This window comes from Podarcis liolepis (genome assembly GCF_965112155.1).
Source record: "Podarcis liolepis genome assembly, chromosome: 5".
Taxonomy (NCBI): domain Eukaryota; kingdom Metazoa; phylum Chordata; class Lepidosauria; order Squamata; family Lacertidae; genus Podarcis; species Podarcis liolepis.
Window position 1 is genome coordinate 17,393,359 of NC_139556.1, and position 21,562 is coordinate 17,414,920.

Below are 21,562 nucleotides of genomic sequence, written 5' to 3' on the forward strand. Positions count from 1 at the left end.
CTTAATCTATAATACAAGTTGCTAGAAACATCAGGAGGGGAGAGAGTGCTCTTGTGCTCAGGACCTCCTTGAATCTTGCCCCATAGGCACATGGTTGGCCACTGTGAGAACAAGACGCTGGACTAGATTCAGCATTTTCCTGATCCAGGAGGCTCTTACATTCTTAACAAGCCTTTTGTGCTTCAAGCAGAGTCATTAGGCAGGTGGAAGTCGCCTCCATTTTTTGATTGGCTAACGAGACTGGTGATACTAGAAATGGAGTTTCTAATACATGATTGGGCCAAATGACAACCCATCTTAGGAATGGAGGCCAGTTTTTCCTGGTCTCAGACTCCTTTAAATACGTAAGGCTTTTCCTTCTGCTTTTGGATTCCTGATAAGATTTCCCAGGAAGACAGAAAATGTGCAGGCTGTCAAACCCAAGCCTGTTCAAGCAAGCAACAAATAACTAGCTAGGTTAGATTGACTTGATTTGGTTTTATTTGCAATTCTGGGTGTGTGGTTGTTATGTTAACATTTGCATTCATTGCTTAAAAAGGCAATTTTCTGGAATTTCTTATTAAAACCTTTCATGCAGGTACTAAGATAGTACAGCTAAGCTTTAGGTGGTGGTGGTGTTGTTTGTTCTGAAGAGATTTCACAATGTTTTGCGGGAATTTTAGCTTTCGGAAAGTAAATCCAAAGCTTCTCTCTTATTTTTTTTCCTAGAACTGGAATGGGGGGGGATCTTGAGAAATAGGTCTCATAAACACCTTTAGACAGACTAGGGTATGTGGCACGAGGTGCTTCATTCTCCCTGGCAGTAACCTATCCTAATTCTTTGGGGGAGAGGTGGGGGCCATTATACAAAAAATGTGTTTACCGGTAGGGCAAGCTCCCCCTTCTCCAATCCATCACAATTCTATTCAGATAATAATAATAATAGTAATAATTTTTATTTAATTTGTATCCCGCCCTCCCCGGCCAAAGCCGGGCTCAGAACGGCTAACAACAGGTAAAAATAGCATAATGTGCATAAAATCGCACAGTCAATTAATTAAAATGCATTCTAGAATCAATTCAGAATCGAATTAATGTCAACCATCGGGTTAGAGTTCTATGAGGATTACAGAAGGAGGGGGTCAGACTGTGCCTTGGCCAAAGGCCTGGCAGAACAGCTCCGTCTTGCAGGCCCTGCAGAAAGATATCAAGAGGGCACTAGTCTCTTGTGACAGATCATTCCACCAGATTGGGGCCACGGCCAAAAAAGCCCTGGCTCTAAAGCTACAAAGTATGGCATAACATTCTACCTGTGTTGTGATTCCAAAGTACGATTATTTTATGATGACGATACATTTTGGAATATGAAGGTGAGCAAGCAGCTTGAAACTTCATTTCTCAGCTACTGTCTTCTGCTGTAACAACACATTTACAGGGTTCTGAATAGAATATAACATCACCTGTGTTCTGCTAGACATGGGATTAGCTAGGAAAATCCTCAAATTGGCATTTTGAAGAAAAACAAATAAATCACCCCAAAATTCCTTGCCACAAAATCCAGAAGTCTTCACAGCAGAATTTTTAGTTTTCGAGATTTGACACTTAGGTTATGTGCCGAAGAAAGGAAAGACTGCATTCATTGCATGATACATCAGTCTCAGACTAGAATTTAAGGTCTCAGATAATATGTGGTTCTGTTGCAAGGTCTCTTGCTCTCTCTCTTGCTGTTAGTAGTAATTCACAACTCAAAATTATTGCACTGATATACTTGTGCCATAGTTATAATTGTTATATGAATTGTAAACAGCCCTGTGATCCTCCAATGAAGGGTGATATAGAAATGTAATAAATAAAATAAATATTTTTTTTATGTTTAAAAACTGGGTCATTGCGACCTACTTTTGCTTAAGTTTACATGGTGGGGTGTTGAATCCGATAACGTGAAATTCTTTAGCAGGCACTGAAAATACAATAGTGAAGGTGCCTGTCTGATATGCAGTGGAGGGAATTCCAAAGGGCAGGTCCTGTAACACTAAAAAGTCCCAGTTCTGACATGGTACAGAACAGATTGCCTGATAGGATGCAATCTGCAGGATGTCCTCTCCTGCAGAGTACAGCAATCAGTTGAGTATTTGGGATTGAGGTGATCTTGTAGGTCTTTTACTAGAAAAGGGAATGAAGACATTTTTTTAAAAAAAACTTGCAAATGATACAATGCTTAATAACGTCTACCAGGTATTTTTTGGGTGGGTTGGGTTGATCTTTCTGAAGACTGCAGATAGGGAGGAAGGGGTGAATTCTCCCTCTCCAACTGCAGTCTCCAGGAAGATCATCGCCCCTACTGAAAACAGGTTTTAAAAACTCGTTTATGGGAGCTAATGTAAGGTATTTGGAAGTCTAATTGCAGCAGTGGGGGCTGGTCATGACTGGGGAGGAAAGGTTTAAAGTGAAAGTGTTCCTCCTCCATTGCAGTTATGTTTGAAAGAATTACCGTACATTATAGCCAGATGACTTTCCCCAAGCCTAATTGTGGTGCAGAGACCTTGGAGGGGGAGGGGTCACAGCAAGAGAATGGTTGGCTGGTCCTGTCCCAGTTGTGACTTAATGCCTACCCCCCCATACCACTATTGGACTTGACAGAAGCCTTCTGTTGGCACCACTAGATTTTTTTGTCAGGAGGGAGGAAGCCCCAGGATCTTCTTGGGGTGCCAGGGAAGGTCTTGATGCACATCTGTGGGGTCACTTTGGTGATCCCCCTTAGGCCATTTAGAGCTGATTAATGAAGAAGAGCATTTCAACTCTCAATTGCTCCTTGGCATATCAAATGATTGTCTGTGATCTGGTGTGGCTTGCCACTTTCCTTTTGAGTTGGTATAATGTTTAGCTGAAGAAGTGCTAGAAATCCAGGGGTGGGTGGGAGGGAGTAGCATTTCTGAATGCTTATCTCCTCCCAGAGAGATAATTTCTTATAAATACATGGAAAAGGCTCCCAGAGAGTTAGAAGTGCAGTGGCTCGTACACAACACTTGCAAGAAAAGAGCTTAACCAACAACTCTGTATGCAGGAATTGGGTGGGGGGACTTGGCCTTGTGAATGTTAGCAGTTGCTGCATTGAAGGGTAGAGTTGAGTTAGCACACTGTCCTCTGGATCATGCTGCAAGTGAGCAGAGGCAGGAATGGACTAGTGATAGAGAAAGCAAGTTAAACCCTTATCTCTTTCTCATACACACCCCTCTCCCAATCTCATTGTTCAGTGAAGTGCAGGTTTGAACTCTGGACCCTTATCGGAACATAGTGGTGTCCTCGCCATGAGCGTCTCTGCTTGTTGTGTCTTTGCCAGTTTATTTGGCTCTGTTTGTCTCTTGTTTTGAATAGTTTTCAATACCTTGTGTTCTTTGAGGGAGAATGCTATTTTTGCATTGACTCCTGACAAAAGATGGGTGCCTAGTTCTGGAATGGGTGAGTGAAGTGAGGCAATGTACTTCCCTAGATGTGGTGCTGGAAGAAACTTTACTTGTTTAACTTTTCTGTGATTTTGTTTTTAAAGACAAAGGAGGTGGTGGCCTTCAGTGCCATCTAGTTGTCAGCCCTGCGGGCAGTATCTTGCCATACTGAAGCTAGATATGCCATCTAAATATGTATATTTTAAACGGGAAATTTTTGCTTTGTGCCTAACAAAACTTGTGATGAGATCATTTTTGCATGTTTCAACTAACCTCACCTGATATTCTTTGTTGTATTAGATGGGCTGGTGATCCCGCTGGTGGAGTTGTCAGCAAAACAGGTGGCATTTCACATTCCATTTGAAGTGGTTGAGAAAGTCTACCCACCTGTGCCCGAACAACTGCAGCTTCGTATTGCCTTTTGGAGCTTCCCAGAAAATGAAGAGGACATCAGGTAATGCCATTCAGAATTCTCTTCGTGTTTCTTTTCTGTTTAAAGTTAACTTTATCTTCGACGCACCATCAGTGAAATAGGGAATATCAAGTAGCCATATTGGCCCATTAGGGGAAAATCTATAAACGTATGAGAGTAATATCTGTTGATTAGAATCAATTAAAAATGTTACAGAGAGGGAGTAAGCTTTTATGTTTTCACGATCACTTCATCAGGTTGTATCCTAATAAAGAAATGATACTGTGTTGCATCCAGAAAAGTAGTTTTGTTAGTGAAAGGACTTCTGGCTTCCCTCTCCTTTTTCTACATGTCCCCAAAATCTGTCCTGGGGGTTTCATCTGGCGCAGATTTGGGGAGGGCATGCAGTGCACGCAGGGAGAGGAGAGGGAGGAGAACTTCCACTGAGCAAACAGAAATCTTTGCACTACTTTGTTGGATCCTGCCCATTAGATTGTTCCCAGCTGCATAATGGAAATGGTCCTGGGTCCTTCCCTATAATATGAAGACCAGTGATCCAGAATGCAGTGCTCTTTGTCTCATCTGAAGTACATTTTAACAACAGAATGATTTGTTTTTCCTAGGCTGTACTCCTGCTTGGCAAATGGCAGTGCAGATGAGTTCCAGAGAGGCGAGCAACTCTTCCGAATGAGGGCTGTTAAAGATCCACTGCAGATAGGTATTTACATCTACCTTATGTTGGTACTGAGAAGAACTGAAATCTTATCCCAGATACAAACCCTACCTTGAAGGTTTGGGAGAGAAAGGTTTATGAGTTGGAATGACATGGTTAGGTCCTGCCTCAGCATGCACTGCCTCAGCCTGTACCATTGGGCTCTCATCCAGAAGGCCTGATTGGGGGGATAGACCCAGATAAAGATTCCTTTATTCAGATCTGATCCACAAAGATATAAAAAAGTGGCTCAGCAGACCCAGTTTCAGTTTGATGGAGTCCTGGAAACACTGCAGGTTTCAGCTGGTGATTTTTGCTAGGACTACTAAATTAGTTCTAGAATTTATGAACTTTTCTGCTACCTTTGTAGTAATCCCAAAAACAGAGAGCAGCATGACTGGAACATTTATGATATGTGCTCACCAGCAACACCTGGTTGTGTTCCATTAGTTATGTTATACTTTCCCCCGCCTTCATGATTAACTTTATGCCACAGTTATAAGACATGCAATAAGAGGCTTAATGTTTTTTTCTTGGGAATTTTAGGTATGGGTTGGACAGCATAATCCACTGCAAGACAAAAGGTTCACATGTTGACTCTGAGTTTATTAGGAAGCATTAGCCTCAGTTAATGCAGCAGGTCTATTGAGAGAATGAATGTGTTTACAATTTTAAAGTGCAATTTAATGGTTGTTAATAGAAAGGAAATGAATCTAAACTCTGTTTAATGGGGGTTTTCCTAGTCCAGGCACAAATCTTTGCTACTGAACATACCTGTGTTGAAAGCCTATTCTCATTAAATTGAAGTGACGATTGATCTTTGAAATAAATTATGGTTGCCAAAATAAGACATTCCCATTCCAGATTTTGATTGGAGCAAGAAGAAGGAAAGGTGTAGTTAAAATAATTGGTCTGTTAGTTTTGTATGTAATTTTTTTTTTTTATGCTGAATGCTATATCACCATGCTTCGGTGTCAGACAATAACCTTTGGCCTGTTCTCCCAACAGGTTTCCATCTGAGTGCCACAGTGGTACCTCCCCAGATGGTACCACCAAAAGGAGCATACAATGTGGCAGTGATGTTTGACAGATGCAGGATCACCTCATGCAGCTGCACTTGTGGAGCTGGGGCCAAATGGTGTGCCCATGTCGTGGCCCTCTGCCTTTTCCGGATACACAATGTAGGCCTTGAATCATGACTATTGTTCTGTTGCATAGATAACCAAGTACAGGGAATATTTATTGATAGCCATAAAATTAAAGTGTTCAGTAACTGCAAGTTCCCCCCTTTCTTTTCAGTCCTTTATGCTAACATCTGTGGAGCTGCTTTGACTGGAACATACTTGAAGGGAGGACATTAGCCCATATTCACTAATCTGTACTAAGTAGTGTTTAACATATATATTGTAAGAAACAACTGGCTGTACAAGCTGAAAGGATCAGTGTTACATGTTTGCCTAAATGGCTGGATGCTTCAAAATTGATTACCAGACTATGCAAATGGACTTTGATGTGTCCAATGGTCTACAATAGACAGTAGTAAGGAAGGTGGTTATGCTAGTTCACACAGCATTGAATGCAACCCTATGCATTAATAGTGTTGAATTGCTGCAATGGAAAATTGAATCTATGTATCAAAATTCTGTAAGCAAAAATCAAATGGATGTACTTAAAAACACCACCACCACCACCAAATCAGTTCTGCTTTTGTACAATGCCAGCAGTATGTTTTGCACTCTGCAAATATAAATGAATGAAATGTATTCCGATTATTTCAGTGAAGCAATTCCCCACCCCCCATTGGAAAGAAAAATATTTAAGCACATTTATCAACATGTGGTCAAGATACTGTACATTGTACAAATTGAGGATCTAGTCCTACAATTCAGCATAATCTCTCCCCCTGATGAGTTGTTGACATGCTTAGAATCAAATGCGGGATTTAAATGTTGATGGTTGAAAGGAAACAATGATTAGGTATGGTTTGCTTAGCCATAGTTTATGAAGTAGACGATAGACAGAACATAATTTTACTTAGTTTAATTTGAGAGGTAATATTGTATATGAACCCCCTGCAAAAGCACTGCCAATGTCCGCCTCCAAACATATTCTGTTGGTAGTCAACATAATGATGTGGAAGCTTGAGAATAATCAGTGAGTTTTCTGTCCCCCCTTGAAGAGGTCTGGAGTCCCCTCCATGTCAGAAATTGGTTATTGCTGCTGCTGCTTATTGTAGACAGGGTGGGAGAATTGAGATGTTAAATTCAGAAGGAAATGTATGCATGAAATAGGCTCTTTATGATGAATGTATTTTGATGCAGAACTAAATTTTCCTGAGTAGTTTAGAGAGCCTGTATGATAAAGCAATAGGCCATAAGTTGTAATGAAATGAATATAACCATGTAAGGTGGAGTAAACAAAGGTTACTGTTTGGTCATTGGCAGTTCTAATTGTTGCCTAGTTCCCTAATAAAGCAAATGTGTATATTTTGAACAGAATCTGCAATACGTATTGTTCTTATTCTAAGCGATATCCTTCGGAAATACCGCACTTTGTTCTGATAAACTTGCTAGATTGTTTCTTCTATTTGCAGCTTTATTTAACTTGGGGTGGGGAGGTGATGTTTAGCACTAAGACTTTAAAAGCAAGGCTCTCCGTGTTTTGCCTTTTCTACCTTAGGCATCTGCAGTGTGCTTGCGAGCACCTGTCTCAGAATCCCTGTCTCGACTGCAGAGAGATCAGCTGCAGAAATTTGCACAGTACCTCATCAGTGAACTTCCCCAACAGGTATGATCTCCAAAGCATGTTGTACTCAAATCATACAAATGAATCACTTTTATTTAGTCCTTGCTTCCCAAATTGTGTGTTTGGTAGCCTTGAAAACAAGACATGTTTTTAGATATTGTTGTACAGGTTGACCTGTGGTATTTGGGTTCATAGATAGCTGTTTTCACTACAATACTGCTTTTCCTTTCCTTGTACCTAGTTCATAAATAGTATTGTGATAACGTCTTTCCTCAAGAAGTTGGTCTTCTTTTCCAAGAATGGGCATTGCCACGAGAGCAAACTACTTTATAAAATAAAAGTAACGGCATGAATAAATTGAAATACCATTTATGTACTTGTATATTTAAAACATTTTAATGCTTCCCTTCATCTAAAACTATTCCTGGTGGTTTATCAACTTAAAACAGAAGCATATTAAAGAAGCAAGTAAATAGTACAGCCATACGGCTATGCTTCATGCAACAGCATGGAGAATAAATATCTCATGCTTTTCCCTTTTCATCATCCATGTTCTAATATCTGCTGGATTCTCTGCATGAATGCCAAAGCTGGCTGAGTCCAAGACTTGACTTCTCTCTCATTAAAAAGCTTGAAGAATTGCATGAATCTGTACCGAAATTGTTTTTAGAATATTTTGTTTTATCACAATTATGTTTGCAGCCCTGGGCTCCTTTGGGAGGAAGGGCAGGATATAAATTAAATAGATAAAAATAATACATGAATTGGGCCCTCTTGTGATGGGGCATCCTACCTTGTTTCATGAGGCCTGGCCCACATTGAATGTCATCTGCCTAGTGGAAGGGAGCAAATTGCACCATATTGTTTCCGTGTCACCCCTTGCTTACAGTATATGCAAAGCTAAGATGCAATCCATGTTAAGGCAGTAGGCTCTCATGATCAGCATTTGGGAACAAGGACCTTCTCAAAAGCAGCCTAGCTCAGTGGAGTGATTCTTACACTTCTAGTGGCTACCACTGCATAGACAGGTGTCTGTGCAGACATAGCCATTCCCCAGACATTTGTTTTTATGCACTGAGTAGTCTGCTGTGATGGCAAGCTCTCATACTCCCTACCACTCCCTATCACTTTGATGCTTGTAAAGCACAGCTGTGGTAAAAAGAGCAGCTAGTCAAATTATATAATTTGGATTTCAACTGTGGGGTCCTTTTGTGGGTAGGGAAGAGCCTTATTGTAAATTCTGCCAGAAGGAATAGCATGAATAGCTATACGAAGATCAGGTGATTTTTAATGGGCAGGCTCATACAGGGGAGGTGAACCTTAAGAGATGAGGTCTAGAGTTAATACAGAAGTCAATAATAGCACTTCCAATTGAACTTGGAATTTAACTGGCAGCTAGTGGAGTTTTCAGAATACTGCTCTCATGATCCCTCCACCACATATCAGTCAGGAAGTGGACTGCTGCATTGTGCATTAGCTGAAGTTTCTGAATGCTCTTAAAAGGCAACCGTGTATAGAGTGTGTTGCAGTAGCTTTTTGGTCTTGGTCCCAGGGCCCTTCCTAATGGGTTTTATTTTTCTGTGTGGTACACGTTGAGCTATTACTCATTTTTGCAGAAAATCCTGCTGTCTTTTCTTGTGTTTGTTGTGTGCATCTAGCATTTTCTCCCATTTTTTTTAAAACTGCTTCCTTTGGCTAGTGTGTTTATACCAGAACATGTGGTATGCAGATTTTGAGTAAATAGAAGCATGAAAGGCATGTGCTAACTAGGACTGGGTTCAAGTGTAGTGTGCAATTATCTTTCAAAAAGTTTTTTTAAAAAAATGTATTTACCTTTTAGCAAGATTTTCAGGGTAGCTAACAACAGAAACCCAGACATAGCTACTGTCTGATAAAACAAGATGTTAAAAATAAGAATGAAAACTGTAGGGTGTGATGGCAAAAAATAAATGATCCAGCCAATGCATGGGAGAATAAAAAAAATGTATTACATCTGACTCACAGTTAAAGAAGCTGGCAGCTGCTATGTTCCTATGAGGAGTATGCTACCATTGAGGCACCTCCATTGAGAAAGCCTTACCTCCAGCTGCCATTTAGCTCACTTTTGAAAGGAGAGGTACCCAGAGCAGGGCTTCTGAATTGAAATGTTTGGTTACTGCAAATGTGGCTGGCAGAAACACAATACTGTAAAGTTAAACCAACATTTCTGTTGCAATCCTATGCACTCTTTCATGAGGAGTAAGCTTCATTGAACACTGGGCCCTATATTCTGAGTAAATAGGCATAGGTTTGTGCTGGATCGTAGCATATTTGGGATGCTGCTAATGCTTTTTTTCTAGAATAAATGATGCAGGAAAGAGAAGGCGCACAAGCAGGAGGGACAGGGCAGCTCTGTGAAGGGGCAGAGCAGATGCTCAGAGAAGCTTCTTCCATGCACACCTGCTCTGCAAGCTGCCCTGTCCCTCCTGCTTGCATGTGCAGGAGAGGCAGGGCGGCTTACAGAGCTGAGGCACAGGAAGGCTTCTTCCCGTGGGACAGCGGTTAGCCTGGGAGGCTGAAGAGCCTCATTAAAGCCCCACTGTGCACTTCTGGCTCATGAGAAGACCCTCCCCAGAGCCCATAGAGCAGTGATGGCAAACCTTTTAGAGACTGAGTGTCCAAACTGCAACCCGAAACCCACTTATTTATCACAAAGTGCCAACACAGCAATTTATCCTGAATGCTGAGGTTTTAGTTTAGAAAAACAACAACTCATACATTAACATATTTTGTCTTAAGAGAAAAACACAATAACAGAGCTTTTAATGAGACAAACAACTTTTTATTGAAAGGTAAAAGTTTGCAATATCCTTGTTTGAGAAATCATGAAAAAGGGAATTACTCCCAGACAACATGGCCGTTTTGATAATTTCCGTTCAAGAAACTCTTCTTTGGGAGATTTCAAAGCAGATGCCAAATGGCCATCTGCCATGGATCCCGTAGCTGAGATCCCTTCATCGCAGGGGGGTTGGATTTAGATGACCCTCGGGTTCCCTTCCAACTCCCCACAATCCTATGAAAAAACCCCAAAACAGTCTCCTTTACCCTCCGCTGTGTCCCCCCTAGCAGGGAGGATCTTGCACTTACGCATGGCAATGGGAGAGAGTTCCCCTCAAAAGATTGCTTCCCAGCCTGACCAAGCAGGCAAAAAGGAAATCCCAGCGTGAACCCCAGAGACACACGGCGGTTCAGCGCTCTGCTGTCATCGGTCGCAGCCTGGAAATAAGGCATCACAGCACAGCTTAGGGGCAGCATGTGCGCCGAGTAAAGCTGCGCGTTCCATGAGTAGCTGGTTTGCCGCCCACGGGCTGCACCTGAAACGTGAAAGTTCCATTCCGCTGTCTTAAAGCGCCTCTGTGCAGAACTGCCAGTAAGCCCGGTGACATTTTGCTCCCTCCTGCAGCCTGGCTTTAGAAGTGCAGCCCGGTGGGCTAGCCGTCAAATCATAGGATTGTGGGGAGTTGGAAAGGGCGATGGCACGTGTGGCCACAGAGAGGGCTCTGAGTGCCCCCTCTGGCACCCAGGCCACAGGTTCGCCACCACTGCTATAGAGGATGTCCTTTTTGTGCTCTGGGGAGAGTCTTTTCGTGAGCCAGGGCTGTGGTGTTGGGAGAGGTGTCGGAACTGCGTTCTGATGCGTTCTGGCTGGGGGGGGGGGAAGCTCTGAATGCGCCTACTTTAAAAACAACTAGCTGCAAATAAACACCAGTTTGAAAACAGAGTGCCTAAAAACTGCATGCACTGCTAAATGCCCAGGAAAACAGAAACATACTTAAATGTTAGCATATTTGATGCAAGGTGAACATAAAGGAGAGGGGAATTCCATAGTTGAAGCACCACCACTACCCTCAAAAGATAAGGGCAGAGTTGGACCTCACTAGAGGGAGCAAAAATCAGACTGGTTCATATGGAATGATGCTGTTCTTCAGATACCCCAGCCCTAATGGGTTTAAGCTTTAACAATTAAAACTGCAAATTTGAATTGTGCCCAAAGATAAGCTTGTAGTGCATAAAATTATTTGAGTATTGCCAAGATAAGATCCATTGTAGTTGCTCCACATCTCAGTCTAGCAACTGTGTTCTGAACCAGTTGAAGTTTCTTTGAAAACTGAGCACTGTTCCTTAAATTATGAATATTTATGCATTCTAAACAAAGAGCTTCTTTTCATCTTAGAAATATATATTATTTCATCCAGTAACTATCAGTCTTTGCTTCTGACTTACATAACAAGCAGCATTATGCATTTAATAAAGTACTATACCATGAAATATTTTCTAAAATTAATAAAAATATAAAATACATAAATTATGCAAAACACATTTATCATGGTAATTCTCTAGCTACAGATTGATATATTTAAGCGTTTTGGTGAACTGGTTTGTATGCATTGTTTTGGAAATAGATGAAGTACTAGTGAGAAATTTTATTTGATATCACACCTTTTGATAATTTTTAAAAGATCTAACTCATGGCAGAGAGTCAGTGTTAAATGTCTTTCTCACACACAGATCCTTCCCACTGCTCAGCGCTTGCTGGATGAGTTGCTCTCTTCTCAGTCCACTGCTATCAATACTGTATGTGGAGCCCCAGGTAACTCTGCCAGAATTCTGTATGTTAATATAAACAATAGCTTTCAAATAGGCAAACTTTGTTTTTGAAATGCTAGGGCATTGTGCTCTGTGATTGGTAAGGGGGAGGGCAGCACAGTCGAAAGAATAAACAGAGAATCCTTTTGACCTGTTGGCTTATGAGTGGTGAGAAGTGAAACATTATTTTCTTAGGGTTTCTTTTAATCCACCATGTGGTACCACTGGGATGAGAGTACAGTTTTGTTTGAGCTTTCATAAATATATTTGGAATGAAGCTCAGGTGTACTCTTTCACCTGTCACTCTGGGTAAATGGGGGAAGATAAACCACTTGCAGAAACACATGCAAAAATGTATCTGTTTTTTTTCTTAAGATCCCACTGCCGGTCCCTCTGCCTCAGATCAAAGCACCTGGTACTTGGATGAATCTACATTAAGCGACAACATAAAGAAAACCCTTCACAAATTTTGTGGTCCATCTCCTGTTGTCTTTAGGTAAATTCTCTTTTTCCTTTTTCCTTCACAACTTGTGGTGGTTCACCAAGCCAAACACAACCTCATGCCTTCTATCATAGCCTGTCAGGTACTTGACACCCCCCCTCCCATTTTTGCAGACTGAGTCAGGCAGTGAAAATAGATGGTTTGTCAAGCGTCTGGCCAACAGCCATAAATGGCTAATAGGCTATACTTTAACAAATTAGTTTAAATTGTGCAGGCACACCTTTTGGTTATGATTTCTCTGAAGGTGGTCTGAATCTATATTTTGTGGTTGCTACTAAGTTATAAATGTCAGTATTTGTATTACTTTGCCCTGTGTGTTTAACCAAGAATTTGTCTAGTCGGGACAGCAAACCATCGGCTATTGATGGAACACAATGACTACTTTTTTCAGAGACCAGTTTCTAGTGCAGTGGTGGAGAACGTCCGGCCTCTGAGCCAAATTAGCCCTGCAAGGTCATTTCTCCCAAACCACACCCATTTGCCCAATACCCAACATCATATGTGATTCTAGGGTAAAGGTGGATCTGGAATCAGCTGTGTTATGGGAGTTCCCCACGGAAAGTGCACTTTCAAAGGGGCTGCTCACAGTTCCCATCATTTGATCAGCGCTGAGAGGAACTCCTTCAAAAGTGATTTGTCACTTGACTGGCAGCGATTGTGCACCTTCAAATGAGTTGATGTCAAAGTGGGTTAGGGCTTTGTTTTCCATCAAGATTTGATGCGTAATTTCTGGCTGCATATTTGTCTGAGCGCTCTTCCATACAATAAAGTTTAGTGCATAGAAAAAGGACAGAACTCTTCTCCTTATAGCAAGCTGTATATCAAGTATCTTCTCCCTATATCTCTATATATTTATATATACACATGTACAGCCTAGCTTTCACAATGCAGTTTCAAGGTGAGTTATGTGCAGCTTAAAAAAAACAAACAGGCCACATATTGTATAACAATACTAAGCCATCAAATAGACAATATTGGGAAGCAAAACCAGCAGCAGCACCGTGGAACAAGTGATACTCTGAACTCATCCTCTGCCACCAAAGCTTGTGGGGCAGGCACACCTCATAAGAAGGGGCACAACCTGTGGACCACCACAGAGAAGGTCTTCTCATGAACCTCTTACCCTTGAACTTCACAGGGCTGCAGAACTGCCACCAGATCCTAACACATGGGCAGGTCTATATGTGAGGAGGTGCTCCTTTGGATATTTGGGCCCATGCTGCTTAGGGCTTTATATGTTTTATATTCTCTGGAAATGTATCAGGAGTCCTTAAATGAAGAGATAATTATATATATATATATATAGTGTCTTACCAGCCTAGTGTCTTACCAGCACTGCAGCTTACCCATCTCTTAACGATCCTTTCCAGCAATGTGTAGCCATGTTGGAGTATTTTGTTGTTCTAGGACATACTGATGGATTTACTGGAGACTTATGAGACCTAATAGCATTTGTGGTCAGATGACTAAAGTGCAGGATTGACAGATTAATACATTTCAGTTATCTTTGATGGATAAGATTCTTTGTGTAACGTAGGCAAATTTTTCACCCAAGAAAGCCATTTACAGCCATCGTTCAAGTACTGGCCTAATACACAACCTTCTCCAGCTTGTTCAGGTTTGCCTTTTACTCATCAGCATCAGCACAGCTGTGTCAAACAATATTTTATTTTTAGTTGGATTTTTTTTACTGTGAAATGATGTAACATGTAATATGGGTGCTGCAAAATTGAGAGTGTTGGACCTGGTAGATATGAGTTCTTGTATAAGCTGTAGATGTGATGACTGGCCTCTAGTGTACATCTCTATCGTTCATTTTCAAAAATGGGAGTAATAGTGCTAGGTCTCTCATTATTGGGCTGAAGGCTGGAGATGATGAAGGCTATAAAATAACTTTTCCACCTTTAGAGTTACAGCAACAGCTATTCTGCTTCTGTGTGTTACCTTGACTTTTCCTCCTAACCTCTATCTTCTCAAATTTCACAGTGATGTGAACTCTATGTACCTTTCGTCCACGGAGCCCCCAGCTGCCGCCGAATGGGCCTGTCTCTTGCGTCCTCTGAGGGGGAGGGAGCCGGAGGGCATCTGGAACTTACTTTCTATTGTTCGGGAGATGTTCAAGAGACGGGACACCAATGCAGCCCCTCTGCTAGAAATTCTAACAGACCAGTGCCTGACCTACGAACAGGTACTATTATATATATTATTTAAGGCATTTATACCATGACTTGTGAAGAATTCTGAGGACAGTCCACAAAAGTGATTTGATTCACAGTGCGTTGGGGAGGGGAAGGGCGTGATGACAATGTAGTAAGCCTTGGGGGATACTGAGGTATCAAGACTTCTTGACCCAGCTGTGAACATCCTGCAGAAAAGCAGTGCAGTATTATTTTTAGGGCTGATACTTTTTAGTAAGGCAAAAGTGTACTTCCCTTGATGTCTGTTAAGCGTGGAATTATGTGTCTTGACATGTCTGCATCCTCTCTCTACAGATAACCGGCTGGTGGTACAGTGTAAGGACATCTGCATCCCATAGCAGTGCAAGTGGGCACACTGGCCGTAGCAACGGCCAGTCAGAAGTGGCTGCTCATGCTTGTGCAAGCATGTGCGATGAGATGGTGGTTCTCTGGAGGCTTGCTGTCTTGGATCCGACCATCAGCCCTCATCGGTAGGTAGTGGGATCAGACCTTAATGAAGCTGTAAAATGTGCCATCTTGACAACCAGCCCATTAATGGATCTATATCTTCTGCATTTGAAATATTTAGGTTTGAAGTAGTTACAGATCCAAAACATGCAGATGGTGGAGGGAAGATTGCCATCAAAACTCCCATACTGCGTTCCCATTGTATCCTGTGCTTCTTTGGCCTTGCATTGCTTCGTAACCCTCTATACTTCTGATACATAGTGATGGTGGATGGTGTTTGCTTATCATACTGTTGGGTTTTGCTACCAAGAAAAGAAGATTATATTAAAGCATGAAAGAGGGATCAATTTGTGGTACTTGTTAAAAGCTTGCTTGGAGACCTCTGACTACCATATTAGCAGAGGATGGATGCAGACACTGTTTACAACCCTCAGAGTTACTTCAGTGGGAATGAGAGCACATGCGTTGCCAGCATTTTTTCATTAAAATATCTGATGTAGCAGGGGTAGGAAAAGCCCCTGTCTGAATCTTTGGAGAGCTATTTTGAGGCAGAGTAAACACTATTAAGCAAGGTTGTCAAATGCTCTGTCTATGCGTAAGACAGCTTTATATGTTCTTGATCATCTGAGGCTTAATGCTGTCTGATATAAATGCAGTCAAGAGTATTAAGAAATCTGAATTGGCTGTGTAACTCCTCATCACAGCTCAGTGATAAAAGTAACAAAGGAAAGTTTGTAAGGAGGATCTGAATTTAGTACAGTGGTACCTCTGGTTACGAACTTAATTCGTTCTGGAGGTCTGTTCTTAAGCCGAAACTGTTCTTAATTTTGCTAATTGGGCCTCCCGCTGATAGCGCGCGACTTCCGCTCGCATCCTGGGGCAAAGTTCGCAACTAGGGGCATCCACTTCCTGGTTAGCAGAGCTCGTTACCCGAAGCATTCATAAGGAGGACGGTACGTAAACTGAGGTTCTACTGTATCTCCGATGGAGAGCAAATAATAAATCTGGAAATCTTGCTTTGTAGCTCCTCTGTGCCACTTACATGTTCCTTCTCCCCTGTGATGCTAGGCGGAGAGATTTATGCACACAGCTGAGGCAGTGGCAATTGAAGGTAATAGACAACGTCAAAAGGGGACAGCACAAAAAATCCCTCGAGAAACTGTTCCAGGGGTTCAAGCCAGCTGTGGAAGCTTGCTACTTCAACTGGGAGGAGGCCTATCCAATTCCAGGCATCACGTACAGCAATGCTGACAAGAAGAACTCCTTTTGTTGGGTAAAGGCCATCCAGCAGCGAAACTGCCGACCGCAGTGTGGAGAAACCATCTGTGAAACGGGGAGAGCTCATGGTCTGGATGTTTCGGGGACGTGCTTGCAACTAGGGGATCGGTCACGCCCTGCCTCTCAGGAGCCCGCTGTGCGCCCCAAAGAACTCATTGGGAAGCGGAAAGTTGTGTCTGAAGGTCCCCAGCGGGTTCTTAGAAGACTTTCAGCCGAAGGCGATAAAGCTGCATACAAGACGGCTGTGAACAAGGGCGGCAAGCTTCCAGTGGGAAAGACCTTGGCCAGCAAACATAGCGGGAAGCGTCGCATGAGTAGCGAGGACAGCTCTCTGGAACCGGACTTGGCCGAGTTGGCTTTAGATGACAGCAGTTTGGCCCTTGGCGCCGAGGCTAGCAACACATTCAGCTTCACAGACAGCCCGCTGAGCAGAAGTTACAGGGATACCTTTGAAGATGATGGTGGGGTGTATTTCTCAGAAGCAACTGAGCCCACCCTCAGGAGTAGTCCATCCAGCAAGAAGAACCCAAAGGACCCAGTGGGGGAAGTGGGTAGTGGAGACGATGACATTCCTTGCCCTGATGAAAGTACTGGTGGGGTGAGTTTGAAGCCCAAGGAAGTGGGGGAGAATGGTGCTGCTGGAGGAGGAGGAGAAGAGGAGGAAGACGACTACCAGGTGTACTATCTGAATCCCCAGGAGGTTGCTAAGGAAGAGGATGACAAGGCTGAGGGAGGGGTAGAAGAAGAACAAGACATATTTGCTGGGATAAAGCCCTTGGAGCAGGAAAACCGCATGGAGGTAAGGGGAGCATGTGTGTAAAATCACCTACAAAAATCTGTCTGTCTAGGCTCCTGCAAATGTATACAAGTTCAGGGAAGTGCCAAAGCTCACCTCCTGCTTACAGCCAAGGGATAAGATCTATAAAGCCAAGAGGAAATGTTGTACAATTTACGATTTGTGTGTTGATTATGGATTGTTTCTTCTGTCCCTCCAAATAATTGATTGTAACGGTATGCCTTGGAAAGGAACAGGATATGTTTCAGTCATGTTTCACATTTTAACGACGTGTAGCATTTATGTAGCATTTTTTGAGCAACTTTGCATATGTTGCTTCTTGCAAACAGCTCTGTAAGGTAGGTTAATGTTATAGGGAAGACCCCCCCTGCCTCCTGTCCAGCTGTAGAGCACACACTTTGTATGCAGAAAGAAGGTCCTTGTTCCAGTCCCTAGCATCTTCCTTAAAGGTGGATCATAGGTAGCAGGGCTAGGAAATACTTCTGCTGACACCGTAGAACTGCTGCAAGGCAGATTCGGTGGACAGTGCTGCGCTATGAAGGCCAGTGATCTTCTAAATCAGCAGCATACATTGTCATAGTTGCAAATGTGAGGCTAGAGTAGTGACATGGTTGCAGCCACCTAATGAGGTAGTTGCTGAGGTGGTATTTAACACAGAAACTTTCTGGCTCATTGTCTTGGCCAGTATGCTACAACAACCCTCTATGCCCGTGACAGTACCTATACCTGAGGTCTTTGGTACTTGGTTATTTGCAAGAGATTTCCCTCCCTTATCGCCCCCCTCAATAAGAATGCAACACAGTGATGGAAATAAAAAATAAAGAAATAACTCCTAGGCTGAGTCGTGGGCCCTAAATTGTATTCTGAAAAGTCATCCCCGAGGCAGTTTGTTGAGTTTTTACAATAAACTCTGTATTGATGATCTGAAAAGGCAAGGACTGGATCTGTTCTGTTTGCAACCCTTCATTTACAGATCCTGTTTGCTTGTGCGGAGGCTCTCTATGCACATGGTTACAGCAATGAAGCCTGTCGCCTCACAGTTGAGCTTGCCAAGGACTTGTTGGCCAACCCTCCTGATCTCAAAGTGGAACAGCCCCCAACCAAGGTACAGAGCTGCTATGGGGACTGTTTGAATGGAAGGGGGAAGTGTAGTATAATAGCAGGACAGAAGTGGTTTCTATGCTTTGCTGTGGACAAATACTGTATGTAATATTGCCCAGAGTCCAAGGCAATTTTCTTTGACCTCTTTGCTCAGCTCTTTAAAAAAAAATATCTGTAAAAGTAACTCGGTTCATATAAACTGACATAGTTTGCCTAAGGTACACTCTTGCTGAATTTTTCTTTGATGATAGAGATTTCATTATCTGCATAATGACTAGAATAATGTTAATTAAAGAGTGTAGGGGACATGGGTGGCGCTGTGGGTTAAACCACAGAGCCTAGGACTTGCCGATCAGAAGGTTGGTGGTTCGAATCCCCGCAACAGGGTGAACTCCCGTTGCTCGGTCCCTGCTCCTGCCAACTAGCAGTTCTAAAGTACGTCAAAGTGCAAGTAGATAAATAGGTACCGTTCCGGCGGGAAGGTAAACGGCGTTTCCGTGCGCTGCTCTGGTTCACCAGAAGCGACTTAGTCATGCTGGCCACATGACCCGGAAGCTGCACGCCGGCTCCCTTGGCCAGTAAAGCGAGATGAGCGTCCCATCCCCAGAGTCGGTCACGACTGGACCTAATGGTCAGGGGTCCCTTTACCTTTACCTTTAATTAAAGAGTGTGTTGAATTCTCAGGATCCTGAATTCTGTAACCAGTCCCGTTTGTATCTAATCACAAGATATACCAAGTAGTCATAATTTTAATGCTTCACACGGTGGAATTGTTGTTCTATGCAGATGAACTCTTGCAGAAAAAGCTGAATGAATTCATCAGCCGCATCAGTTTTGATTGTGGGAACTATTGGATGCATACTCATGCCTCAGCTGCTTTTTTAATGGAGATGTCCTGTGAAATTGAGGAGACCAGATAAATTTCTAGGGCCATCTGACAAATTACCAATTAGCAAGTCACTAGGCTTGGTTCTTAACCATGAAATTACTAATCTCCTAATTAAAAATATGCAACTTTTCATTAAAATCAGCCTTCTTAATTCGGTTTGAAAAGTTCAACAGCACAGTGTAGTGCAGATCTTTTTATTAATTGAGTCACAAAATTACAGGTCTGTTAACCCCCACCCCCCAGTTTATTCAGGAAAAGGCTATTAAAGAGCTGTACAGTGGTACCTTGGTTTAAGAAAAGCTTAGTTTATGAACAACTTTGTTTAAGAATGCTGTAAATCTGGAAGTAGGTGTTTTGGTTTGTAAACTTTGCCTTGGAATAAGAACATGTTTTGCTTCCTGTTGAGTGTGTTCCATTTGTAAATTGAGTCCCCTGCTGCTATGGGAAAGCATGCCTTGGTTGAAGAACGCTTTGGTTTAAGAACAGATTTCTGGAATGGATTAAGTTTGTAAACCAAGGTACCACTGTATAAGCAAACAATCTAGCTGAGGCGGAATTAGTAGGGCTTCTGCAAAGCAACTAGATAGTACTAGGTGACCATTTATGCTGTATAAGGTATGGTACAATGTGAGCTACAACAAAATTAAAATGGTAGCACTAGAAAATGTAATGGATAGCACCCTTCACTGCATTGGAATGCAGAACTTTCTTGGGCTATCTCACCACCAGATTCTTCCATGAAGCTTCTGGGTTAGCATTTAAGTCATGATGCTTAACTTTCCACATAAACTCAGGTGGGACTTAAAGTGAAACTAACTTAGTCTGTCAGTTTCCCTATGTTTAAACTGTTTATCCCACAGGGAAAGAAAAACAAGGTATCCACCAGCAAACAGACGTGGATGGCAACAAACACCTTATCCAAAGCTGCTTTCCTGCTGACTGTGCTGAGTGAACGGCAGGAATACCACAATCTAGCCTTCCAGATTGGCATGTTTGCTCTGGAGCTGCAGAGGCCGCCAGCTTCTACCAAGGCTTTGGAGGTAAGTGTGTGCTTAGATGGACTTTGATGTGACGTTACAGAAAACCAAGGTCAGGGAGTTTCCTGGTAGCCCGTGGGTAAGAGGCAGCCTTTAACTGTTAGCCACTGTTGCTTGATCTGAGAAAATGGAGGCTCAGTGATGTTTTTTGCGCATCATTTAAAGCACTTTTGTGTTACTTTTTTTATCCAGTGTCTCTGTAGAGAGGCCCTGTGGATTTGTTTTATTCCTGGCTTTTGTGTCACACACAGGTAAAGCTGGCATATCAGGAGTCTGAAATTGTGGCCTTGTTGAAGAAAATTCCACTTGGCTCTAATGAGATGAACACTATTCGGGGAAGAGCTGAAGAGCTGAGGGAAGGAACCCTGTGTGATTACCGCCCTGTCTTGCCTCTTATGCTGGCCAGCTTCATATTTGATGTCTTATGCACGCCAGGTAAAGCCCTTCAGATTTGTCTAAAGAAGAGGAATCTGTACATGCCAAATCTTTGGGAAAGGGTGTATGATGACTTGCTTCTCTTCCTAAATCTTGAGGACAGACTTCTACAGAACAAACTCCATAGTCCCATGCCTTTATAGAAGCCACTTAGCCCTTGTATGTGTGAGATCATCCTGCACATAATGAATGTGGATCTCCAGTACTGCCCAAACTCTCATGCATGAGAGCTCTGGAAGCACTTAACTCAGTTGCAAGGGCTGGACCTTTTACAACAGACACATATAAATGGAACCTTCAGTTGGGCTGTAGAGCTTACCTGAGCCGAGCTCTTGATTAATCTCATGGACTACATAGCTGTCCTGCCCCATCCAATGTCCGGAAGCTTCCTTGAACCCTGCAGTTACATAGCAAGTTCAGGGACTATGTCCATATTCTCAAAACATGGCCAGTTTCAGTCAGTACTGAACTTCTGCTGCAGGTTTTGCCCAGGTAAACCACCGGATCCAAGAACAAATTCCGTAGTTTTCAGGATGGAATTTTAAGGACATAAACACTTCCTTGTGGTGACTGCAGCCCTGTTTCCAGCTTTACTATACTAGCAGCCTTGCCAAATTAATTCATTCTACTTTGTAACTCCCCCCACCCACCTTTTCCTTTCTAGTCTTCACAAATATCAAACCTGTGATTAGGTGTAGGTGAACTCCTTCATTGTCTCCCAAGACAAATGGATGCCAGCAGATTAGGTGTCTGACGCTTTTGTGGCCTTTTAAGAATACTTGGTTGTGTTAATTTAATAAACAGATTTATTTTATAGAATAGAATTGAGCAAAATCCCAAGATCTAGGTCTTGATAGAGGTTAGTTTACATTAGAAAGCAATGCTTTAGACTATTATCTTCATAAGTCTGTGAAATTTTTACCAGTCTAGGCAATCCTTGCATGATAGAGCTGGCTATTGAT

General features: G+C 42.5%; 1 protein-coding gene across 8 annotated transcripts in view; it reads left to right on the plus strand.

Moving 5' to 3' along the window:
- Positions 1-21,562, plus strand: part of ZSWIM8 (zinc finger SWIM-type containing 8) — a 56,455-nt gene that overhangs the window by 12,113 nt on the left and 22,780 nt on the right. For all 8 annotated transcript variants that reach the window (XM_083502339.1, XM_083502333.1, XM_083502334.1 and 5 more), the window contains exons 2-13: positions 3,723-3,876; positions 4,458-4,552; positions 5,555-5,727; positions 7,226-7,333; positions 11,840-11,921; positions 12,293-12,413; positions 14,406-14,607; positions 14,912-15,087; positions 16,133-17,141; positions 18,112-18,243; positions 19,989-20,168; positions 20,417-20,600. In XM_083502339.1, the coding sequence (XP_083358465.1) occupies positions 3,723-3,876; positions 4,458-4,552; positions 5,555-5,727; positions 7,226-7,333; positions 11,840-11,921; positions 12,293-12,413; positions 14,406-14,607; positions 14,912-15,087; positions 16,133-17,141; positions 18,112-18,243; positions 19,989-20,168; positions 20,417-20,600 (2,616 nt within the window). The remainder of the gene's footprint in view (positions 1-3,722; positions 3,877-4,457; positions 4,553-5,554; positions 5,728-7,225; positions 7,334-11,839; positions 11,922-12,292; positions 12,414-14,405; positions 14,608-14,911; positions 15,088-16,132; positions 17,142-18,111; positions 18,244-19,988; positions 20,169-20,416; positions 20,601-21,562) is intronic.